The 22,897-nt window shown below is 36.2% G+C and overlaps 9 protein-coding genes across 9 annotated transcripts; 6 read left to right on the forward strand and 3 right to left on the reverse strand.

The window, feature by feature from the left end:
- Positions 1-1,228: 1,228 nt before the first annotated feature.
- On the forward strand, positions 1,229-3,807 carry pspD (uncharacterized protein; the record flags this gene model as incomplete). Its single annotated transcript, XM_004355850.1, has 3 exons — positions 1,229-1,310; positions 1,403-3,656; positions 3,729-3,807. The coding sequence occupies 3 exons, from the start codon at positions 1,229-1,231 to the stop codon at positions 3,805-3,807; spliced, it is 2,415 nt and encodes an 804-aa protein (XP_004355903.1).
- Positions 3,808-3,882: 75 nt separating this feature from the next.
- Positions 3,883-6,895, reverse strand: DFA_08415 (uncharacterized protein; the record flags this gene model as incomplete). The annotated part of the gene is made up of 3 exons (XM_004355851.1): positions 3,883-4,020; positions 4,291-6,185; positions 6,853-6,895. The coding sequence occupies 3 exons, from the start codon at positions 6,893-6,895 to the stop codon at positions 3,883-3,885; spliced, it is 2,076 nt and encodes a 691-aa protein (XP_004355904.1).
- Positions 6,896-7,461: 566 nt separating this feature from the next.
- On the forward strand, positions 7,462-11,088 carry DFA_08416 (RapGAP/RanGAP domain-containing protein; the record flags this gene model as incomplete). Its single annotated transcript, XM_004355852.1, has 3 exons — positions 7,462-9,844; positions 9,911-10,504; positions 10,580-11,088. 3 exons carry the CDS (start codon positions 7,462-7,464, stop codon positions 11,086-11,088), a joined length of 3,486 nt encoding a protein of 1,161 aa, XP_004355905.1.
- A 209-nt stretch (positions 11,089-11,297) lies between these two features.
- Positions 11,298-13,437, reverse strand: DFA_08417 (uncharacterized protein; the record flags this gene model as incomplete). Its single annotated transcript, XM_004355853.1, has 2 exons — positions 11,298-11,380; positions 11,523-13,437. The coding sequence occupies 2 exons, from the start codon at positions 13,435-13,437 to the stop codon at positions 11,298-11,300; spliced, it is 1,998 nt and encodes a 665-aa protein (XP_004355906.1).
- Positions 13,438-13,653: 216 nt separating this feature from the next.
- lkhA (leukotriene A4 hydrolase) lies at positions 13,654-15,910 on the forward strand (the record flags this gene model as incomplete). Its single annotated transcript, XM_004355854.1, has 5 exons — positions 13,654-13,708; positions 13,751-14,070; positions 14,157-14,347; positions 14,415-15,490; positions 15,573-15,910. The coding sequence occupies 5 exons, from the start codon at positions 13,654-13,656 to the stop codon at positions 15,908-15,910; spliced, it is 1,980 nt and encodes a 659-aa protein (XP_004355907.1).
- Positions 15,911-16,116: 206 nt separating this feature from the next.
- Positions 16,117-18,018, forward strand: DFA_08419 (uncharacterized protein; the record flags this gene model as incomplete). Its single annotated transcript, XM_004355855.1, has 1 exon — positions 16,117-18,018. One exon carries the CDS (start codon positions 16,117-16,119, stop codon positions 18,016-18,018), a length of 1,902 nt encoding a protein of 633 aa, XP_004355908.1.
- A 136-nt stretch (positions 18,019-18,154) lies between these two features.
- DFA_08420 (uncharacterized protein) lies at positions 18,155-18,651 on the reverse strand (the record flags this gene model as incomplete). The annotated part of the gene is made up of 2 exons (XM_004355856.1): positions 18,155-18,558; positions 18,600-18,651. The coding sequence occupies 2 exons, from the start codon at positions 18,649-18,651 to the stop codon at positions 18,155-18,157; spliced, it is 456 nt and encodes a 151-aa protein (XP_004355909.1).
- A 54-nt stretch (positions 18,652-18,705) lies between these two features.
- On the forward strand, positions 18,706-20,108 carry DFA_08421 (uncharacterized protein; the record flags this gene model as incomplete). The annotated part of the gene is made up of 2 exons (XM_004355857.1): positions 18,706-19,091; positions 19,121-20,108. 2 exons carry the CDS (start codon positions 18,706-18,708, stop codon positions 20,106-20,108), a joined length of 1,374 nt encoding a protein of 457 aa, XP_004355910.1.
- A 162-nt stretch (positions 20,109-20,270) lies between these two features.
- DFA_08422 (uncharacterized protein) lies at positions 20,271-22,889 on the forward strand (the record flags this gene model as incomplete). The annotated part of the gene is made up of 4 exons (XM_004355858.1): positions 20,271-20,338; positions 20,361-20,648; positions 21,017-22,407; positions 22,567-22,889. The coding sequence occupies 4 exons, from the start codon at positions 20,271-20,273 to the stop codon at positions 22,887-22,889; spliced, it is 2,070 nt and encodes a 689-aa protein (XP_004355911.1).
- Between the last annotated feature and the right edge of the window lie 8 nt (positions 22,890-22,897).

The raw sequence follows: 22,897 nt of genomic DNA on the forward strand, positions 1-22,897 counted from the left end.
ATATTACTAAATATAAATATAAATATAAATATAATAAATAAATATAAAAGATGATCAAACTTTATTAATTTAAAAATACAAAACAATATTATTATTATTTAATATATGCCCCATTTTAGGATTAAAATATTTTACAATGTTTTTTGTGGGGTTCAAGCACTCCATCTTTATCTTTTTCTCTCACTCGCCAGACATGTCAACCAACCCTATCAACAACAGAACAGCAGAGTGATAAGAGATGCAGACAACAGATTAGTTGATACAAATTTACACAACATCACACAATCAATCAAATCTTCTCAGCTTTAACCAACAACAAGAATAATGATATTGTTTCATCATCTTCACCAACAACCAACAATATTAGATAGATAGATAGATAGATTGTTAAACAAGTTCAATTTGGGTGTGACGTCGATTCAAATCGTTTAGATATTACAGTTGATTGTAATCTAATGATTTGTGGGATACAACAACAACAACAACAACAACAACAGAGTTTGTTGGAAATGATGTAGATGGCCACCTGACATCATTGGATGATGTTAATGATAGTGATGATGACTGTACGGCTATTGATATGATAATGATGATCATGCATACATACATACATATGTATGTGCGCTTACCCATTTATTATAAATACGCATGCACGCACGCACGCACCTCACTACCCACACTTACACATGTACAGCAAGCAAGTACGTTAGTTAACAATTATTAATATCTAACGTCAGACATATCATAAATATGTTATGTATACCTAAAAAGTGGTTGGTTTAACATCAACATCATCATTGACTATTTACACTTACCGTAGTCTTTTTATTACCAATTAAAGGATTATTAGTAAATCTCATATGTTGATCAACCCCCACAAATTGTGTCACATGTAACATATATAAATATCCTGTGCTATATATGTACTTGTAGATTTACTACAATCAATCAATCAATCAATCAATCAGTCTTTACAATCACCAACAACCTCTTCCTCTTCATCCTCTTCTCTCCTCTCCTTTGAAGACCATGGTCACACAAAGATATAAATATCCAGACTTTTGGTGATTGTCTTTTGAACATCATTTACGATAATCAACTATTATAATAACTAGTTATTTATAACAAACAAACAAACAAACAACACCAACTACTATTATTTATTTATTATTTATTATATTTTTAAAAAAGATAATTAATTAAAAATAATTAATTAATTATTTAAAGAATGAGATTAATAATAATAATATCATTATTTATATTTTATTCTTTATATTGTTTTAACTATTCAAATGCTTATAGACCATTAGGTAAATATATAATAATAATCAAAAATTAAAAAAATATTTATAAATAATTATTAATTATTATTTTTTTCTTTTTTCTTTTTTTTTATTTTTAGATTGTTCAAGATTAACATATAAAGAATGTTTAAGGGAAAAAGATATGTGTTCACCATCATTTGGAGATAAATGTTGTGATGATGAACAAATATTTAAATGTATTCCAGCCGAGCATTGTGACCCAATCGATGATATGCCAACCCCACGTACATGGTGTGTAGAGTATTCCCGTCATTCCTTTATTCGTTACAACTCTACCTGTTTCTCACATCCAGATCGTGACTTTTTCCTTCCAAATACCAAAAAGTGCTCCGACGTTGACTGTCCAAGTGGATTCTTTTGTCGTGACTATGGCAAAAAGGACAAGAACGAATGTCATGGTACCTCTGAAAATGAATGTTGCAACTTCCGTTCCAAGTGTATCCCACGAGACAGTGGAGCACGTCCATCGGTCAAACCAATGTTTATCAGCCCAGAGACTGCCAAAAAGATCGAACAGATGGATGAGGGCATTGAAATTGGCCAACCAACCAAACCACAACAAGTCACCTGTGCCGTCATTCTCTGTCAACCAGATGAAAAGTGTGTCGAAGCTACCCCCAAGACTGCTGCCCACTGTGTTAAAGGTGTCGTTCCTCCACGTTCAAAAGATGTAACTACTGACCCAGAGGTTCAAGTAGTCGCATCGGATGAAGAAGAAGAAGAACAAGAAATAGAACCTGCTACACCAGTGGTAGTTGTCAAAGAGGAAGAAGAAGAAGAGGAGGAAGAAGAGGAAGAGTCATCAGAGGAAGAAGAAAAACCAACAACCAAACCAGAAGTTTTGGTTGAGGAAGAGGAAGAGGAAGAAGAGTCATCAGAGGAAGCACCAACAATGAAACCAACTATGAAACCAACAATGAAACCAACCATGAAACCAACAATGAAACCAATTACCAAACCAACAATGAAACCAACTATTCCACCAGTCACTGATGAATGTGAATGTCCAGAGGGAACTACATGTTTAAAGGAGGATGGAGAAATTAAATGTGTTGAAGAGGAAGCACCCAAACCAACACCCAAGCCAACAAAGACCACCAAAAAGCCAGTTCCAACCACCAGACCATCCAAACTCGAAAAAGTCGATGAAGAAGAGGAGAAGCAAACTTGTGACACTCTAATCTGCGTCAAGGGATTCGTATGCGTTCAAGATGAAGAGTATGGTGCTAGATGCAAGCTCGCCCCCAAACCAAAGCCAACCCCCACACCAGAACCAAAGAGAGCCGTAGGAAACTGTAACACGACCGAGTGCGTCTGGGGATGGTTGTGCAAGGAGACTGATGAAGGTCCACGTTGTGTACCACCTCCAACCCGTCCATCGTGTCTCAACATCAAGTGTGAAGATTTGGGTACCTGTTTGACCGATGATCTTGGTGGAGGCCATTGTGTGCCAAAGTCCAACTGCTCCAAGATTCAGTGTGGTGGTAGTCAAGTATGCGTCGACGACATTGAAACCAATACTCCCAAGTGTGCTAGCAAGGACCAAATTGTCGGATGCTCCAAGATCCGTTGCAAGAATGGTTTTGACTGTGTCGAGGATCCAAAGGCCGGTGGTCGTTGTGTATCGAGTATCTGGTGCAACCACGTCAAGTGTGCTCACTTTTTCAAGTGTCAAAACGGAGCTTCTGGTGCCGAGTGTGTGCCTCTACCAAACTGTACCACAACCAAGTGTCCCAAGGGCAAGCATTGTGAAAACGATCCAGAGTTGGGCGCCCACTGTCGTGAAAACTCTCGTATCACTTGTGCCGTCGTACTCTGTAACAAGGGATACCACTGTGTCGAAGGTGAGGGCGGCCAAGACCCATCGTGTGTCGCCAATCCAACCAAAGTCACCTGTGACACGATCAGATGCCAACGTGGCTATCACTGTGTAGACGCTGGTACCGGTCCAGAGTGTGTCGTCAATCCCACCTGTGCCGCATCCCTCTGCAAGCCAGGTACATACTGTGTCGATGACCCACTCCTCGGTGCCATTTGCAAAAACGCCACAAAGACTGCCACATGTGAAACTTTGGATTGTCGTGATGGCTACATTTGCAAGGAAGGTCTCCATGGAGCCGAACCAACCTGTGTCAAAAAGAAAAATGTAACCACTAGTTGCGAGAATGTTCAATGTCAAGATGGAACCCTCTGTGTCGATGACAAGGAGAATGGCAATGGTGTGCTCTGTGTCCCAATGGATTCATGTTGGTTCACTATTTGTCCAAAGAATTTTGATTGTATTGAAAATGATTCTGGAAAGGGTATTTGTACAAGAAGATCATGTTCAACGTATGTATATAAAAAAAAAAAATTAAATAGTAAAATTATAGAATATTAATTAAAATATTTAATTTAATTTAGTCTTAAATGTGCTTATCCATATGTTTGTATGACACCAAAGGTTGGTGTACCAGAATGTGTTTTAATGAAAAAATCCTAAATCATCAACTTGTTACAAAACTAAATAAATTTATTACCAATTAAAAACTTTATATGCTTTTTTTTTTATGAATTATTAATAATGATTGGAATCTAGTTGGTTGAAATGGAGATGAACACAAGAAGGAACCGTGGTTGATAAATGTAAATTAATGGGATCATATTGTTGTTGCTGATCATTGATTTCTTTTCCGATCATTATTATTTTCAGACTCTTTGAATTGTAAATTCAAATGTTGCATCAAAAGCAATAATAGATTATTGGAATAAAAATTGAAATAATAGAATAACTGTAATAATAAACTTGTCATTGATTATTGTATTGCTGTGATCATCAAAAAATAAAAAAAATGATAAACAATTTTTTTTTTTTAGTGCTACCAAATTATATTTTATCTGTGTTAATATTATCATATAATTTAGACAACAACAATCCATCTATTTTATTAAACATTTAACTTTCCTTTTTCCTTTTTAAATTTACTTTTTTTTTGGAAAAACTCCATTTCAATGTAAAAGGAGTGACAGTACCAGTTCTATAATGTACATAAATACTCTGAAATGGTTGTTGTTGTTGATTGTTGGCTGATTTTCGTTGCTGAGTGATTATTCCGCCTTGAAGTGTCTTTGTTTCCAATACCAATACATTTAGATTGTTTGCGTCTAATCTTTGAATTGAAAATTCAAATGTGGTTGTAGAGTAGTCAGATAAACAGAGAGTTAAATATCTAACATTGGTGTGGTTGATTACTTGATCTAATCTAAACGACCCTTCATCGCCTTTTAGTTTGCAAGTTAGATGAGTAGTATTGGATGGAAACCATTGTTGTTGCTCGGTGATGATGTTTTCGGGAATCCTAGTACTGATTGAATAAACTTTTCTCTCAGAGTCCAAGTATATTGATAGGTATTTGGTGATTGGTGGTATGTCGATTGTAAAGGCACCTTGGCTATCGACCAGATCGAGTGCTTCAAGATTGGGTGGATAAGAAGGGGATGATGGTAACACTAAATGTGTAACATTGTCTTTGTTGATTTCGAGTGCCAGTTTTTTTAAATGTTGTGGGAGTGATAATGGAGCATCGTTGATAAGCTGCTTTAGTTTGACGAGTGATGGAGGGTGTTGGACAGGCTCGTAGTGGTCTCCCACAATAGTTAGATGCGTGAGTGATGTTGGTAACACAACTTGCCTAAGTATACGTTCTCCTTCGGGATACGAATGAATTGTAAGTCTCTCAACACTAGATGGAATGATATCGGATGGCATGGGTTCATAGCAATCTAAAAGAACTAGTTTCTTTATCAATGGTGATGACGATAGATTTATTCTTCCACCAACCACTAGGGTACCATCCACATCCAATCTCTCCAATAGTGGCATCGTGCAATGGGTTGGAATTTGTAATCTATCCGAACAAAGGTCACCAAAGTCAAGAATCTTGATTGAAGGAGGGACACTCATCGAGATGTTGTGTTTTGGGTCTGGTTCACGACGGTGGTACGTTACATTGGCCTTCAGTGTCTCGAGGTTGCACAGACTCTCGAGATCAATGAATAATTGTTGGTCGCCGGCTTCTCTTGAACTGATTTCCAGCTTGATATCGAGGGTCACCAACGATGTCAATGAAATGAATGTATCTCGTGGTGGTATCTCCGTCAGTCCCAGGGTGAGCGATTTCAGACTACTTGGCAATAGTCCTGCACCAATATCCATCGCAAAATAAGTGCTAATAGTCAGCTCTGTCAACGATACGAATTTGGTGAGACCCAAGTCGATGAGACGGCAAGAGAACTGGCCACCCCTCATTATTGTGAAGTTTAGATCAAGAGATCTGAGTGATGTGTGGTGACGGCTTATCTCTAACTTTCCAGTTGAAATCGAGAGTCGTTGGAGACAAGGCAAGAGTGAGATGGAGCCAAGATCAACTACTGCATTACAGCGACAGCTAATGAATAGTGTCTCTATCGATGGTATGTCATAGAGTGACTCGGGTTGTGTTGGTGAAAGATCAGTACGAACCAACACCAAAACGGTTGTAATACCACTTTTATCAGCAACTCTGTTCTCTGCATAGATGCGTTGTTGTACCCATTGAGGATAGTCATCATCATCATCCAATACATTTAGTATCACTTGATGATCCGATATACTATTCTCCAAGATATCTTTAAATGACAAGAGCTTGAATTGAGTAGCTGTTGCTATGAACCGCTCTGATTTGTATACTTTGCCACTCATACACAACATTCTTGAAACCTGTGGTGGATCATTGATTGGTGCTATTCCTTTAAACCTAATCGATCTTCTTAAACTACTGTTACTATACAACTTTTTACAAGTCAACAATAAACATATTATATCTCCATTGTTGTCAATATCTGATATAATATGTAATAGTAATAGATTAGATAATTCTAATAGATGACTGGTCATCATGTGATGAAACGATCAAGACCGCTCTCGTTAAAAAAAAAAAAAACAAAAATAATAATAATATTAATATTTCTTTGGGTCATGACCCATCATCTTGACTTGTATTTTCGTAAACCATTTATTATTTATTTTTTTAGTAATAACCTCCTTTGATCTAAATAATTTAAGACCCAATAAACGCAAAGGGGCAACCCTGCATGGAACGGTCCTTTGCAAAAAATCAGTCTTTTCAAGGATTTAAAATGTGTACGTAAAACGAAATCGAGATCGGGAAGGGATCAGGACAGATGAGATTTCCAACAACATTATAAACTCATTCTCAAAGATTATTTTTGAATCACTTTTTTTCCTTGATGATCCATCATCTGATTTAAAACATATATAAAAAAACAAGAGATAATAATATACATATACATATACAGATACATATAATTTTTTTTAAAAAAAGATAGAGATATATTTTTTAGACAAACACCTATTTTTCAAACAAACAGAATATATTAATAACAACAATAATTAATTTGTCACGAGACTATTTATTTTAGATATAAACAATCAAATTTTTTTTTGTACATACCAAACCAATCACAACAAACAAACAAACAAACAAACAATCAATCACAACAACTCTTCTCTCTTGTCTCAAAGTATTCATTTTTTGTTGCAAGGGCATCGTTTTTTTTTTTTTTTTTGTTGATCAACCCTAACATCGATTTTCTGCTCACTCTAAAAAGGTAACCAACCATCCTATCTAGATCTGATTAACAACAACAACAAACAAACAACTCTCTAAAATAATTAAAACTAACCAGTCGTCGTCGTGTTATATTTATCATCATCAATCGGGTTATTTATATTTCTTCTATTTATTTATTTGTTGTAATACATACATCTATTTATAGTTAGCTACTATTTATTTATTTATTCATTCATTCATCACCTGACACATTCTATTATTATATAATTCTATATTAGTTAGTAGTTATAAGCAACACATAATCATTGATTACTTTAAAGCAAACAGTTAATTAAATTAGCAACAAACAAACAAACAAAACACAACCGTCATTCTCACATATATATATTTATATTTACAAATATCTATAATTAATCACATTACCCCATTTATATATATATATACTCTTTTATTGATAGATCGATCATAACAACAAACACAACCCCAACCCCAACCCCCCAACAGCAGCACAAGACACAATATCAATGAAAAGGAGTCAATCAGAAACAGTATTGGGATCACCCCAACCTGTTGACAGTATGCTTTTGGGAGTGCCAGATAACCTTAGTGAATCGGATGGTCTAGCACTGCAACAACAAGAAGAAGAAGAAGAGTCTCACAATATGATGACAGAGGAGGATGGAGAAGGAGAGGAAGCAGCTGACAACAGCAGCATGCTCAGCTTTGATCGCGGCGTTGATAGCAATAGTAACAACAATAGTGACTATGGTGATAACGATGACGAGGGGGTGTCTGTCGAAGACGACGACGATGGCACACCAATCAACCCCAACACCTATCAACCCTCCCACCACACTTTGATCAACCACACCCAAAATATCAACAACAATCCTATTTCTGCTACTACTACTACTGCTACTGCTGTTTCCGATCAAATTAATAATAATAATAATAATAATACTGCATACACAACCACCAATAATAATAATAATAATAATAATAATAATAATAATCAACAACTACTTTTAAATTCTTCTTCTTCTTCTTTAGACATTAATCATGATGATTTAAATAATATTAATAATAATATTAATAGTCTTGATGAATTAAATCAACAACAACAGTTACTACTACAACAACCAACATATATTAGTAGTACGGCAGCTTCACCATCGAGTAGTATTAATTCTAATATTTCATCGACATCGTTGCCATCGTCACCGGTCACCTCATCGATGACTCCATCACCGTCTCCTCAACCATCACCACTTCTCTTTACAAGTAATATACTCATCAATCCATCAATGGCTACCAATATTCCACAGGGATCATCGTCGACGATGATGATGGAAGAGTACAAGAAAAACTCTGTATTTTTAGTACCCGAGCCACCCGGCATTGCCACTTCGCAACCTCAACAAATATCACCGTCAAAGTCTAAAAAGAATAGATCCTCCTTTTTACCATCGAGTAGTCGTGGACTAAAGTCTTCGCTGTCTTCATCGTTTTTGTTTAAAAATGTGGATCCTGATGCTTTGGGTACTTCAAAGTCTCAAAAAAAGTATGGGTCTTATGACGATCGTGCTCATCTTGTCCCACCACCACCTTCATCACACAGCTCGGCTGCATCCAGTGCATCTGCACCATCGACACCAGGTGATGTGTCTCCAACCGCTACCACTCCGGGTGCCGTCACACCAACCAAAAAGGAAAAGAAGGGTGTTAAAGGGTTCTTTAAGAAATCGACTAGTAATAGTAACTTGTGTGCCGAGATTGATGGACATCCATCGGCCTCATCATCTGCCTCCTCGCCATCTGGCATGCCAGTATTGAGTGGTAGTCACACCATCTCAACTGCATCGGCCAAAATGTATACCAATGCCAACGGTGGAGGTAGTGGTGGAGACTTGTCAGGCTACAAAAAGCGGTCGCTTGGCAACTTGTTTAATCGTAACAAAAAGGAGAGTTCATCGGGCAGTCTTAGAGACTCTTCCAATTCCGTCATTATACCAGCCACCCCATCAACAACTGCAGACGCTCCAACACCACTCAACAAGATCAAGTTGTCGGTTTCTGAACACGACCTCCTCAGTAAACTAGAAGGTGAAGATGTTGGTGGTACAAGTGAAAAGTCTGCAACTGCATCAACAGCCACCGAGTTAAACAACAACAACAACAGTAGTGGTTTATTGGATCAAAAACCATCACAACAACAAATTCCAACTTCAATATCAAAAGCACTGCCAAGATCTAGTATGATTGATTTGGATGGTAAAATAAGTGAAACATTGGCAACATTGACTGTTGGAGGTGATATTACCGTCATCTCGGCATCAGCACCTGTTGTACCGGTTGAACCTTCCCAACCACTATCTGAAAAGGATCAAGCTAAATTATCATTGGAACGTCAGTTGATGCGTAGAAAGACAGTTGACGAATTAAAGTTTGATAATATCATTGATCAAGAAGACTTTGTAGATGTAGACAAGGAACAAAAAATGCGAGAGATTAGAAAACATAAATTATTTGTTGGTACTAGACCTGCCAAAAAGACATTATTTTATAATTTTAATGAAAAGGAAAAGGAAAAGGAAACAACAATATCACAACAACCATCACAACAATCAGTCGATGGAATGGATCATGCCTCTTTGGCTCAAACACCAACACTCAATTCAATACTTCGAAAGCAACAAAATGATGCAATCGATAGGTGTTTTGTACTTATAACTCAATGTCCCGGTTGGAAACGAGACGTTGATCATGTAAATAATAATAATAATCAAAATAGTCAAAATATCAATACTAATAATAATAATAATGCAATGTATAAAAGTGGAACTTCATATTTATTGGAAGAATACGAAAATGAAATTAAACATTATTCCGAATCATTTGTTGGTGAAAGTAAGTAAACAAAAAAAGAAAGAAAAAGAAAATAATTAATATTTATTAATTTATTTTTTATTTTAGAACATAAAAATTTTGTATCAATAGACCATGCACAACAACCAAATGGTATCGGACCTGTAATAATTAGTATTAAAAAGGAGGCAGAGAAAATGGCAAAACGAAAAAAGGGTAAAAAGGATCAACTTTTGGGAGACCAACAACAACCACAACAAAGATCATCGGTGACATTGACATCATCACCATTACAACAACAACAACAAGGAAACACACAAATGATGTCAATGGAGAGAAAGTATAGAGTTATCATTAGATCACAAGATGGAGAGGATCGATTCTATCTATCTTCTGGAAAGGCTACTCCTGTCGAATTGATGAATACTTTAAAGTCGTTTATTGTCCCACTCTCCAACCTCACCTTTAAACAAATCAAAACTACAAATGAAGTCAAAAAGATGTTAATGTATTGGGAGAATGCCCAAATGACCAAGGAATACAAATTTGGTTTACTCTATCGAAAGGCTGGTCAATTCACAGAGAATGAAATGTTCTCCAATACTACCGGTTCTGCAGAGTACCAAGAATTCCTTGATTTCATTGGTAAAAAGATCGAATTAAAAGGTTGGAATCAATTTAAAGGTGGTTTAGATGTTAAAAGTATGTAAACAAATTAAAATCAAAATCAAATAATAATAATAGTAATATTTAATTTATTTATTTATTTTTATTTAGATGATACAACAGGAAGTCATTCAGTTTATGCAACAAAACAATTTGCAATTGATGAAAATACTTTCAAGGCATCTATCATGTTTCACGTGTCTACATTGTTACCATATTATGCTCACGATTCGCAACAGTTGGAGAGAAAGAGACATATTGGAAATGATATTGTTGTTTTGATATTCCAAGATCATGGATGTCCTCCATTTGTACCTTCGACCGTCATTACCGAATTTACTCATGTGTTTGTTGTCGTTCAACCCGTTCCAAAGGAGGGTGGAGAGAAAACAACAAGATACGCCGTTTCAGTAACATCCAAAGATGGGTGTGCCCAATTTGGTCCAGCATTTTCATCGACCAAGATCTGGAGAAAGGATAGCAACCTCTGGGATTATCTTATCATAAAGATGATCAATGCAGAAAAGGCTGCATTCTATGCACCAAGCTTTGCAGATAAAATGAGAAGAACTAGATTAGTATTACTTAAATCAGCTTTGGATAAAATGGATACTTATTAAGTACAACACACACATATATATTTATATTTATACTATATATCCTATACAACTAAAAAGAAATAATAACAAAAAAAATTAACCAAAAATAATTTGATATAGTAATTAATTAATACTGCCCCCTTCTCTCATATATATATATGCCCCATAATAATAAATCATCCATGTAATATAGATAATTAAAACTTTGGAATTATTTAGTTGAGAATTCTTTAAGTGTCTGTGTTTGAAATACCAATACATTTAGATTGTCTGCGTCTAATCTTTGTGGTTGTTTTTGTTGTTGTTGGAAAGACTACCAGACAGAAATTGATACCACATTAATAATTATGATGATTTGATTGAGAATTTTTTATTTGTATTATAATTCATATTGAGAGATATTTGAAGGATATGTCCCTGAAAAGTCAAGGGTTTGAAATTATGTAATTATTTACCAACTTTTTTTCCTTGGAAACTCCAATACAATTTAAATGGATCGTACAAGTCAACATCAAAATGTAAATAAATACTCTCATATTGGTGATGATGATATTGTTGTTGTTGGGTGCTGTTGATTGATTTTCTTTGCTGTGTGATTATTCCACCTTGAAGTGTTTGTGTTTCCAATACCAATACATTGTTGTTGTTTGGGTCTAATCTTTGAATTGAAAATTGAAATGGTGTCGAAGAAATAATGATAGTTAGATATCTAACATTGGTATGGTTGATCACTTCATCCAATTTAAATGACCCTCCGACTGATTGATACCTTTCCCAAAGTCCACAAGTTAGATGAGTTGTATTGTGTGGTAACCATGGTTGTTGTTGGGAAGTGATGGTGCTTGATAGTCTAGAGCTGATTGAAAAGGTTTGAGGACCATTTGTGGCATTTTTAGTTCTGCTCACTGACATTGATAGATATTTGATGGATGGTGGTATATTATCAATTGTAAAGTCGCCTTTGATACTGATAAAGTTTAGTGTTTCAATATTAGGTGGGTAGGATGATGGATTTGTCATTTTGGTTCTATGGCAATCTTGTTCCCAAACTAGTTTCTTTAATTGTTGAGGAAGTAATACTAATGATTCATCTTGGCCTGTTTGTTTTAGTTTGACAATCGAGTCTGGGATTTTGACAGGTTCATAGTAGTCACCGAGGAGGGACAGAGAAGTGAGTGATGGTGGTAATACTACTCGTCCAAGTATAGATTCTTCAATGTATTTATAAATTTCCAGTCTTTTGACAGTCGATGGGATAATGAAATTGGATGGCATGGGGTTGAAGCAATCGTGAATAACCAGTTTCTTTATCGATTGGCATGATAATATACTTATTTTTTCATCAATCAATAAGCATTGTCTGACATTCAACCGCTCCAATAATGGCATTGTGCATCTAGGTTCGAGTTGTACAGATGTGGACAAATGAGTAAGAGTACTGAGACAGGGAGGTACACTAACCTTGATGATGAACATCGGTTCCTCTTCTGGATCGTTGTTGTCTGTGAGAGTGAGTGTCTTTAGATTGATGAGAGACTCGAGATCGATGAATTGTTCCCCCAAATCCCCTTCCAATGCACCCTTATCAAGATCGATTATGAGGGTCACCAATGATGTCAATGAAAGGAATGTATTTCGTGGAGGAAGATCATCTTTTAATTTTAGAGAGAGAAATGTCAGACTGCTTGGCAATAGACCTGGTTCTATTCCTATTGCAAAATAACTTTTAAAGGTCAGCTCTGTCAGTGACACGAATTTGTCGAGACCCAAGCCAATTAGATTGTATGAGTTTTCGATGTCGAGTGTCAAAGACTTGAGTGTTGTGTGAGGACCAAGTTTAAAATATTCTGCACGTACTAAAAGTCGTTGTAGATTGGGTAATCGGGAAATGGAGTCAAGACTCAAGTTTGTATCGTTTTGGTGGTTGATGAGTAGTGTCTCGATTGATGGTATCGAGGAGAGTGAGTCTATTAGCATTTGATATGCATATGTATGTGCATAGTTTGCCAACACAGTTTTAATACTACTTTTATCAACTCTATCCAGAGTGATGCGTTGTTGTATCCATTTTGAATAATTTAATCGATCGAATAGAAAAGATGGCATTCTCTGATGATTCGATATACTATTCTCCAAAATATCTTTAAAAGAGTTCAGTTTGAATCGAGTAGCTGTTGCTATAAACTGTCTTGAAGTATACCCATCGTCGGTGATAGCTTCTATTCCTTTAAACTGAATCGATCTTCTTAAACCACTATTACTATACAACTTTTTACATGTTAACAATAAACATACTATATCTCCATTATTATCAACATCTGATATAATATGTAATAGTAATATATTAGACAATTGTAATAGACTAGTCATTTTGAAGGACAGTCATATATATAGATAATTGAAACAGTTTATTATTATGAGTATTATTAGTATTTGTATTAATACCCAAAATTATGAGCAGAACCACAAATTAGCCAAAGATGGTTGGCATCTGACGATGATGTTAAAAATTTAATGAATTTTAATTAATTTTTAATAAGACAACTGAAATTTTCCGTTGATTATTTTTTTGATGATGATGCAACGATGAACAAACAAGCAAGACAACAACAGACTAGTATTAATAGTAGTAGTAGTAGTAGTAAATACAAAGTATTGATTATTGTTATTAGTTTATTTATAGGTTATATATCATACTATATTTATAATAATAATACTTTTACAACAACAACAACATCTTCACGACGATCATCACCAACAACATTATCATCTGATCAATATCTAAGATACTCTAAGATGGATCCATCATCTCTATCCAATCCACAAGATGCCAAGGTCAACTCACTTCACTTGGTTTTAGACGTTGAGTTTGCTACCTCACGTCTTGTAGGTTATGTCGACGTTCGTTCAGTTCTTCAATCAGACTCTGTTTCAACTTTAATCCTCGATTCAAACAATCTTGAAATCTCAAAGGTTACTGATCTTGAGAACAACCCAATCAATGTAAGATAAGCATAATAATATATAATGTCTTTTGATTTACTAAAATATCTACTCTATCTATTTATATGTCTAATTTTTAGTTTAAGCTTGGAGCTGTTCACTCAATCTTTGGTACACCAGTTGAAATTGAAATTGCTGAAGGACAACGTGGAAAGAACAAAGAGTTTAATGCTCGTGTCTACTACAATACCACTCCTTCCTCTGTTGCTCTTCAATGGTTAAAGCCAGAACAAACTGCTGGTAAGAAGCACCCATACTTGTTCTCTCAATGTCAAGCGTATGTATAAACATAAATAAATATTAATATCTATATCTGTACTAATATACTTTTATTTATTCTATAGAATTCATGCAAGATCATTAGTACCATGTCAAGATAGTCCAAGTAACAAGGTTACCTATTCAGCTCAAATTACAGTTGATTCACCATTGACTGCTTTGATGTCTGCCTTGTCAACTGGTAAAAAGGAGAATGGAGACAAGACAGTTTTCACCTTTGAACAAGATATTGTCATTCCAACCTACTTGATTGCCATCGTTGTTGGTAACTTGGACTCTAGAAAGATTGGTCCACGTTCACATGTATGGTCCGAGCCAGAGACAGTTGCAGCCGGTGAGTTTGAATTTGCCAACACTGAAAAGTTTATCGCTGCCGGTGAATCGATCCTCACCCCATACATTTGGAAGAAATACGATGTCCTCTTATTGCCACCATCGTTCCCATACGGAGGTATGGAGAACCCAATGTTGACATTTGTCACCCCCACTTTGATTGCCGGTGATCGTTCACTCGAGAATGTCGTTGCTCACGAGATTGCCCATTCGTGGTGCGGTAACTTGGTCACCAACAAGTATTGGTCCGAATTTTTCTTGAACGAGTCGTTTACCGTCTTGTTGGAACGTAAGATCATTGAACGTTTGACCAACAATGAAATGTTCCAATTTGAAAGTATCAATGGTTTCAAGCACTTGCAAGACGACATTGACACTTTTGGTCATGATAACCCCTTGACTGCCCTCCGTCCAAACCTCGACGGTATCGATCCAGACGATGCCTTTTCCTCGGTGCCATACGAAAAGGGTTTCAACCTCCTCTGCTACCTCGAAACATTGGTTGGCGTCAAAGACTTTGAAGCTTGGCTCAAGGCTTACATCACCAAGTTTGCCTACCAATCCATCACTGCCCAACAAATGAAGGACTTTTTCGTCGAATACTTTGAACAACTCGGCAAAAAGGATGCCATCGCCGTCGTCGATTGGGAAACCTGGTTCAACGCTCCAGGTCTTCCACACACTTGTTGCAAATTCGAATCAAAACTTGCCGATACTGCAAAGGAACTCGCTAAAAAGTGGATCTCTACCAAAGGTGAAGGTTTCAACAATGATTCTGAATTTAAACAATTTAATTCTGCTCAAATTAGTAAAGAAAATAGAAAAAAAAAAAAAAAAAAAAGAGATAAATATTCTAACAATTTATTTTTGTTTCTTTTTTATTTATTTAGTTTTATTCTTGGATACATTAATTACAGAGACTGAAAAGGAGAAATTATCAGTTGATGTTTTGGAAAAGATTGATAATCTTTACAAGTTGAGTGAAACCAAAAACTCTGAATACAAAAACAAGTGGTACACTTTGTGTCTTCGTCATGGCATTCAAAAGATTGAACCATTGGTTGTCAAGTTTGTCACTAGCCAAGGTAGAATGAAATTCACTCGTCCACTTTACAGAGAACTATTCAAGGTTAACAAGGATTTGGCTCAATCCACTTTCAAGACTCATCGTCATTTCTATCATTCCATTTGTAGTAAAATGGTTGCAAAGGATTTGGCTCTTGAATAAATCAAAATAAATAAATATATAAAGTAAAAGATTATTTATATAAATCTTGGACATATGTCCTTAACAGATAATACAACTTTAAAATATATGTTAAAAATATATTATTATATTTTAATATTATGTTTAAAATAATAGAAAAACGTAGATTTTAGCTTTTTAACAAAAATGACTGTTTTTGTGTGTTCACATGATTCTAATCTTTGGACATGTCTCTATTATCTTTATCTAATCTATTACTATCACATATCATAACATCTATTGACAGTAATGGAGATATAGTATGTTTATTGTTGACTTGTAAAAAGTTGTACAGCAATAATGTTAGAAAGTCGATTCAGTTTAAAGGAATAGGAGAAGCAATCGATTCTGACAAGGGACACGAATCAACCAGGTTTGGAGCAACGGCTACTCAATTCAAACTCGGATCTTTTCAAGATATATTGGAGAATAGTGTATCTGATCAACAGATCATACTGTCTAGTGACAATTACCAAACAGGTCGCTACCCAGAATGGATACAACAACGTATCTATGCAGAGAAGAGAAATGATAAAAGTGGTGTTACAACTGCTTTGGTCACGTATAACCGACCAACACCATCAGATTTAGAGACACATGTAAAGTCACTCTACTCTATACCAACACTCGAGAAACTATTCATCTTCCAAGACGAAGACAGCGTAGATCTTGGCTCTATCTCGTTGTTGCCTAGTCTCCAAATGTTGTCGGTTCGTTCAGACAAAGTTCATCTTGGTCCTCACCCAACACTCAAGTCTCTTAGATTAAATCTTACCACACTCGACTCACTCGCCGACTTGGGTCTCACCAACCTAGTATCATTGACAGAGTTGAACTTTGAATGGACGAGTGGATTTGTGAATAATGTTGGACCTGGTCTACTGCCAAACAGTCTGACATTTCTATCTATTCAAGTGTTGGGGGTACCTCCAAGAGATACATTCCTCTCATTGACGTCGTTGGTGACCCTCGATATCTACCATGAGAAGCAAGCAATCAGCCAAGAGACGGAAAAACCATTCATCGACCTCGAGAGTCTATCCAACCTCAAGACACTCACATTCCTTGACAACGACGACCCATCAAATAACACCAACTATAGTATCGAGATTAGTGTCCCTCCTTCACTCAAGACTCTTAGATTCCCATCCAAATCAGCACGAATCCCATCCCGTTGTACCATGCCACTGTTGGAGAAACTGTATGTGCAACAAAGATCATTGATTGATGGAAGAGTCTGTCTGTCGTCATGTAACACACCATCGTTAAAGAAACTCACACTTTACAAGTGTCGTGATATCATCGCATCCAATATCTTTTCATCGACTCTTGAAAAGATTACAATCTGTAAAAAAACTGATCAACCTATACTTGGACAGGTTGTATTCCCACCATCTCTCATTCATCTAACTATCGTGGGAGACCACTATGAACCTGTCCGACTCCCAGACTCACTAGTTAAACTAAAACACACTATCAAGACTCTTAGTGACGCACTATCACTTCCTCAACATTTAAAGAAACTGATTTGCTTAAAGTCTGTGTTTCCATTCAGTTGTAGTAATAACTATCCACCCAATCTTGAAACACTCAACCTCACCGATATCAAAGGTGACTTTACAATTGACAACATACCACCAACCATCAAATATCTATCAATAACCTTAAACCACACCCCCAACATATCAAATAGCCCTCCAATCTATTCAATCAGCTCAAGAATATCCAAAATCAACCAACTACAACAATGGTTATCAGTCAACACTACTCATTTAACTTGTGACATAATTGGAGTAAAGTATGTAGCTGGCAGGTATAACAAAACAGGTGCATTTAGATTAGATGAAATAATCAATCACACCAATGTTAGGTATTTACAACTCAATATTTCCAATACTACAACCTTTCAATTTACAATTCAAAGATTGGACAAGGATAATAGAAATATATTAGTATTGGAAACAAAGACAATGCAAGGTGGAATAATCACTCAACAAAGAAAATCAGATTATGATGGTGATCCTATTTATTTAAATTTTCTCTTCTCTTATAATTCATTTGATTTGAAATGGAGTACCAAATTGGAGTAGGTAGATTGAATCCTTTCAGAGAGAGAGAGAGAGAGAGAGAGAACCCCTTCAAAGTGAGTGTTAAAAATATAAATTGTTATTATTATTACTATGAATATTTATTCTTTTTTGTTTTTTTTTTGTCGTCCATTTGATTCTAATGATCATCGTGTAGGCATTGTACACGTGTGCGTAGCAGAGATCGAGCTGTGTAAACAGAGTCGACACGTACTTGTAAAACTCTTTCGAGATGAGCATCAGCGACAACTGGCGACGGAACGCAAAGCGTTCTTCGGCAGGCTCGCTCGGCACCTGCAATCGCCAGCAGTATGTCAATATCTTGATGATCGTGTATGGCGGCAACGAATACTGCACCGTGCCACGGTGGTACCCGTCCATCTCCTTTTTGGCCTGCTCTTCGGCACGCATCTTGACTTGAAACTCGACAAACGCGCCTACAATGTCTGCCTTTTTCGTGCGACCCGTCAGCTTGACGTTGAACGCCTTGCACAGGTTCTTGAGCGTCGCAACAGTCATCTTGGTGAGCTCTGGCACGGTCAGCTCCAAGTATGTTGGGTACTGCTCCCTCAACCTTTTCAAACTATCGTCCAGCTCTTGTTGAGATTGTCTCACAATACCCGGGCGCAGTGCCATACCCGCATGCATAAAGTTGTTCCAAAACACCGTGTTGTGCAAATGATCATCATAATGACTAGTCTACTATTAAATTTATCTAATCTATTACTATCACATATCATCTCATCTATTGATGATAATGGAGATATAGTATGTTTATTATTAACATGTAAACAGTTATATAATAATAATAATGTTAGAAAGTCGATTCTGTTTAAAGGAATAGGAGAAGCAATCGATACTGATAGTGGACACGAATCGATACACTTTAAATCAACAGCTACTAGATTCAACCTCTTGTCATTTCAAGATATCTATGAGAATAGTATATCGGATCAACATCCTATACTATCAGACCAAACTGCAAAAAAAACATACAAGTATCCTGATTGGATACAACAACGTATCTATGCAGAGAGCAGAGCTGATAAAAGTGGTGTTACAACTGCTTTGGTCATGTATAACCGACCAACACCATCAGATTTAGAGACACATTTAAGGTCTGTCTACGAGATACCATCGATCGAAAGACTGTTTATCCACCAAGAGGAGAACAAAGTAGATCTTGGCTCTATCGCACTACTGCCTCGTCTCCAATCACTTTTGGTTCGTTCGGACAAAGTTCGTCTTGGTCCTATCCAACACTCAAGTCTCTTATATTAGACCTCACTACACTCTACTCACTCGCCGACTTGGGTCTCACCATCCTCGTATCATTGACAGAGTTGACCTTTGAATGGGTAGGAGGTTTTTTGAAGAATGTTGGACCTGGTCTACTGCCAAACAGTCTGACATTTCTATCTATTAGAGTGATGGGGATACCTCCAAGAGATACATTCCTCTCATTGACGTCGTTGGTGACCCTCGAGATCTTCATTCAAAAGAGACCAATTGACCAAGAGACCGAACAACCATTCATCGACCTCGAGAGTCTATCCAACCTCAAGACACTCACATTTAATGATAACTATGAACCAACAAAGAACACCAACTATAGTATCGAGATTAGTGTCCCTCTTTCACTCACGGTTCTTACCCTCTGGTCGGAATCGGCACAAATCCCATCGCGTTGTACCATGCCACTGTTGGAGAAACTGTATGCGACACAAAGATCATTGGTTGATGGAAAAGTCTGTCTATTGCCATGTAATACACCATCGATAAAGAAACTCTATCTAAACGATTGCAAAGAAATCTTTCCGGCCAATATCACCATCATCCCATCAACTGTCGAAAAGATTACAATCTGTAAATCCACAAAAGAATCTATACTTACTCAAGTTGTATTCCCACCATCACTCACCCATTTATCCATCGTGGGTAGCTATGAACCTGTTCAACTACCAGACTCACTGGTCAAATTAAAACAGCTCCTCAAGACCCCAATAGTATCGACATTTGAAAAAACTAGCTTCGGTAATGAATTGGAAAACTTCAAATTTAGAACTCCCATCCTCCCATCCACCTCATCTTGAAACACTCGACCTCATCGAAATCATAGGTGACTTTGCGATTGAAAATATACCACCAACCATCAAATATCTATCAATACTCTTGACCCTAGACATATCAAAAGGTCATCCAATCTATTCAATCGGCTCAAAAATACCCAAAACTATCACCTCCCAACAACAACAATGGTTACCAGTCAACACTACTCATCTCTAACTTGCGAAATTGACGCAAAGTACGGAGCTGGTAGAATGTATACAAAGTGTTGCATTTAGATTAGATGAAGTAATCAATCATACCAATGTTAGATATTTACGACTCAATATTGCCAATACATCAACCTATCATTTTACAATTCAAAGATTGGACAAGGATAATAGAAATGTATTGGTATTGGAAACACAATCACTTCAAGGTGGAATAATCACTCAGCAAAGAAAATCAAAAAATAATAATCAACGTCAACATCATCAACAACAACAACAACAACAATACCATCCCATTTATTTAAATTTGCTCGTTTCTGTCAATTCATTTAAATTAAAATGGAGCACTGAATTGGAGTAGATACTAGTAGTAGAATAAATTGATTGATCTGTGGCAGAGGATTTGAATAAATTAAATTAATTTAAAATGTGGCTAGCGATTATTAAATTTAATAATAATATTTAATCGTCCATTTAAAACAACGTATATCTCATGTCTCCAACTTAAATTAAAACATAAATCTTCAAATTTAATTAAATTAATATTAATATGAATGGAATTCCTTTCTCAAGAGTAAAAGTTTCTTAATTTTTTGTTGTTTCTTCATTATGACTAAGAGTCTATTATTACAGTTATCTAATTTATTACTATTACAAATCATAACATCTATTGACAGTAATGGAGATATTGTATGTTTATTGTTAACTTGTAAAAAGTTATTCAGTAATAGTGCTATAAGAAGATTGGTTAGTTTCAATCGTTTTGAAGCTATCAATACTGACAATGGATATGAATCAGAACAGTTTCAACAAACATCTACTAGATTCAACCTCAACTCATTTAAAGATATCTTGGAGAATAGTATATCTGATAGTCAGGTGATACTGTCTGATCAAAAATACAAAGACTATCCTCAACGAATGACTGCAAATAGAGACATAGCAGATAAAAGTGGTATTACAACTGCTTTGTTAAAGTACCTTCAAAAACCAATTTTAAATAGTGATTTAAAGTCACTCTACAACGAGATACCATCGATCGAGACTCTATTCATCCTGCATTTCGATAAAACCATTGTAGATCTTGGCTCCATTACAATGTTTCCTCGTCTCGAACGACTTGAAGTTCGTGCAAGAGAGTTGTTGAATCTTGGTCCTCCCCCAACTCTCAAGTCTCTAAAGCTAGATGTCTCCATTGACTCGCTAGCCGACTTGGGTCTCACCAAACTCGTATCATTGACAGAGCTGAGACTCCACCAGCATGGTGGTTCAGTGACAGATGTCGGACCGAATCTCTTGCCGACCAGTCTGACATTGCTATCTATCGTAGTGGTGGGGATCCCTCCAAGAGATGCATTCCTTTCATTGACATCGCTGGTGACCCTCGATATTCGCCTGACCCAGAATCGAATAGACCAAAAGGTGAAAGAACAACGATACATCGACCTTGATAGTCTATCCAACCTCAAGACACTCAAGCTCAATGATCGTAGTGTTCAGACATATGATAAAGATTTTTTAATCGAGATTAGTGTCCCTCCATCAATCAAGATTCTTAGATCCACATGTATACGAATCCCACCCCATTGCACAATGCCAATGTTGGAGAGGTTGAATGTGCTACAAATCGCATTGATCGAGGAAAGAATCAGTCTATTATCATTACCATTGATAAAGAAACTGGTTATTTTGGATTGCCAAGAAATCATGCCATCCAAAATCATTATCCCATCCAATGTCGAAAAACTCACAATCTATAAACACTCTAAAGAATATATACTTGGACAAGTTGTATTCCCACCATCACTGACTCATCTAACGGTCTTTGGAGACTATGAACCTATCCACCTCCCCGAATCACTCGTTAAATTAAAGAAGAGTATCAGAACTCCAATGTCATTTCCTCATCATTTGAAAAAACTGGTTTGGCAAATGGGTACGGATGACTATAATGATTATAGTTATATCAGAGATATAAAAATTTTGGTGTTGCCCTCCAACTATTCACCTCATCTTGAAACTCTTGACTTGACCTATATCAAAAAAAATACTATTATTAACATACCACCAATCACCAAATATCTTTTATTATACTTGGACCCAACGCTTGAATATTGTATGGGGTCAAATAATATTATATATTCAATCAGCTCAAGAATAACCGTAACCAATCCCAACAACCAATCACAATGGTTTCCACCCAATACAACTCATCTAACTTGCTACATAGGTCATCCCAGGAATACCCAAATCCAAATGGGTTATTTTAGATTAGATGAAGTGATCAATCAAACCAATGTTAGATATTTATCAATCGTTGTTTCTGAAAATACAACCTTTGAATTTTCAATTCAAAGATCAGACGCAGACAATCTAAATGTATTGGTATTAGAAACAAAGTCACTTCAAGGTGGAATAATCACTCAACATAGAAAATCTCTTCCACTACATCATCATCACCTATATGAAAGCAACATTTATTTACATACCAATAACGATCAACAACAAAAACAACAATATGATCCCATTTATTTACATTTTCTATTCAATCATTCATCTCCATTTGAATTGAAATGGTCGATTGATAAAAGAAGCTAACCTGTAGT

Source organism: Cavenderia fasciculata (assembly GCF_000203815.1).
Source record: "Cavenderia fasciculata unplaced genomic scaffold Scf_ET2XIPL01COFD4-5, whole genome shotgun sequence".
NCBI classification, from domain to species: Eukaryota; Evosea; class Eumycetozoa; order Acytosteliales; family Cavenderiaceae; genus Cavenderia; species Cavenderia fasciculata.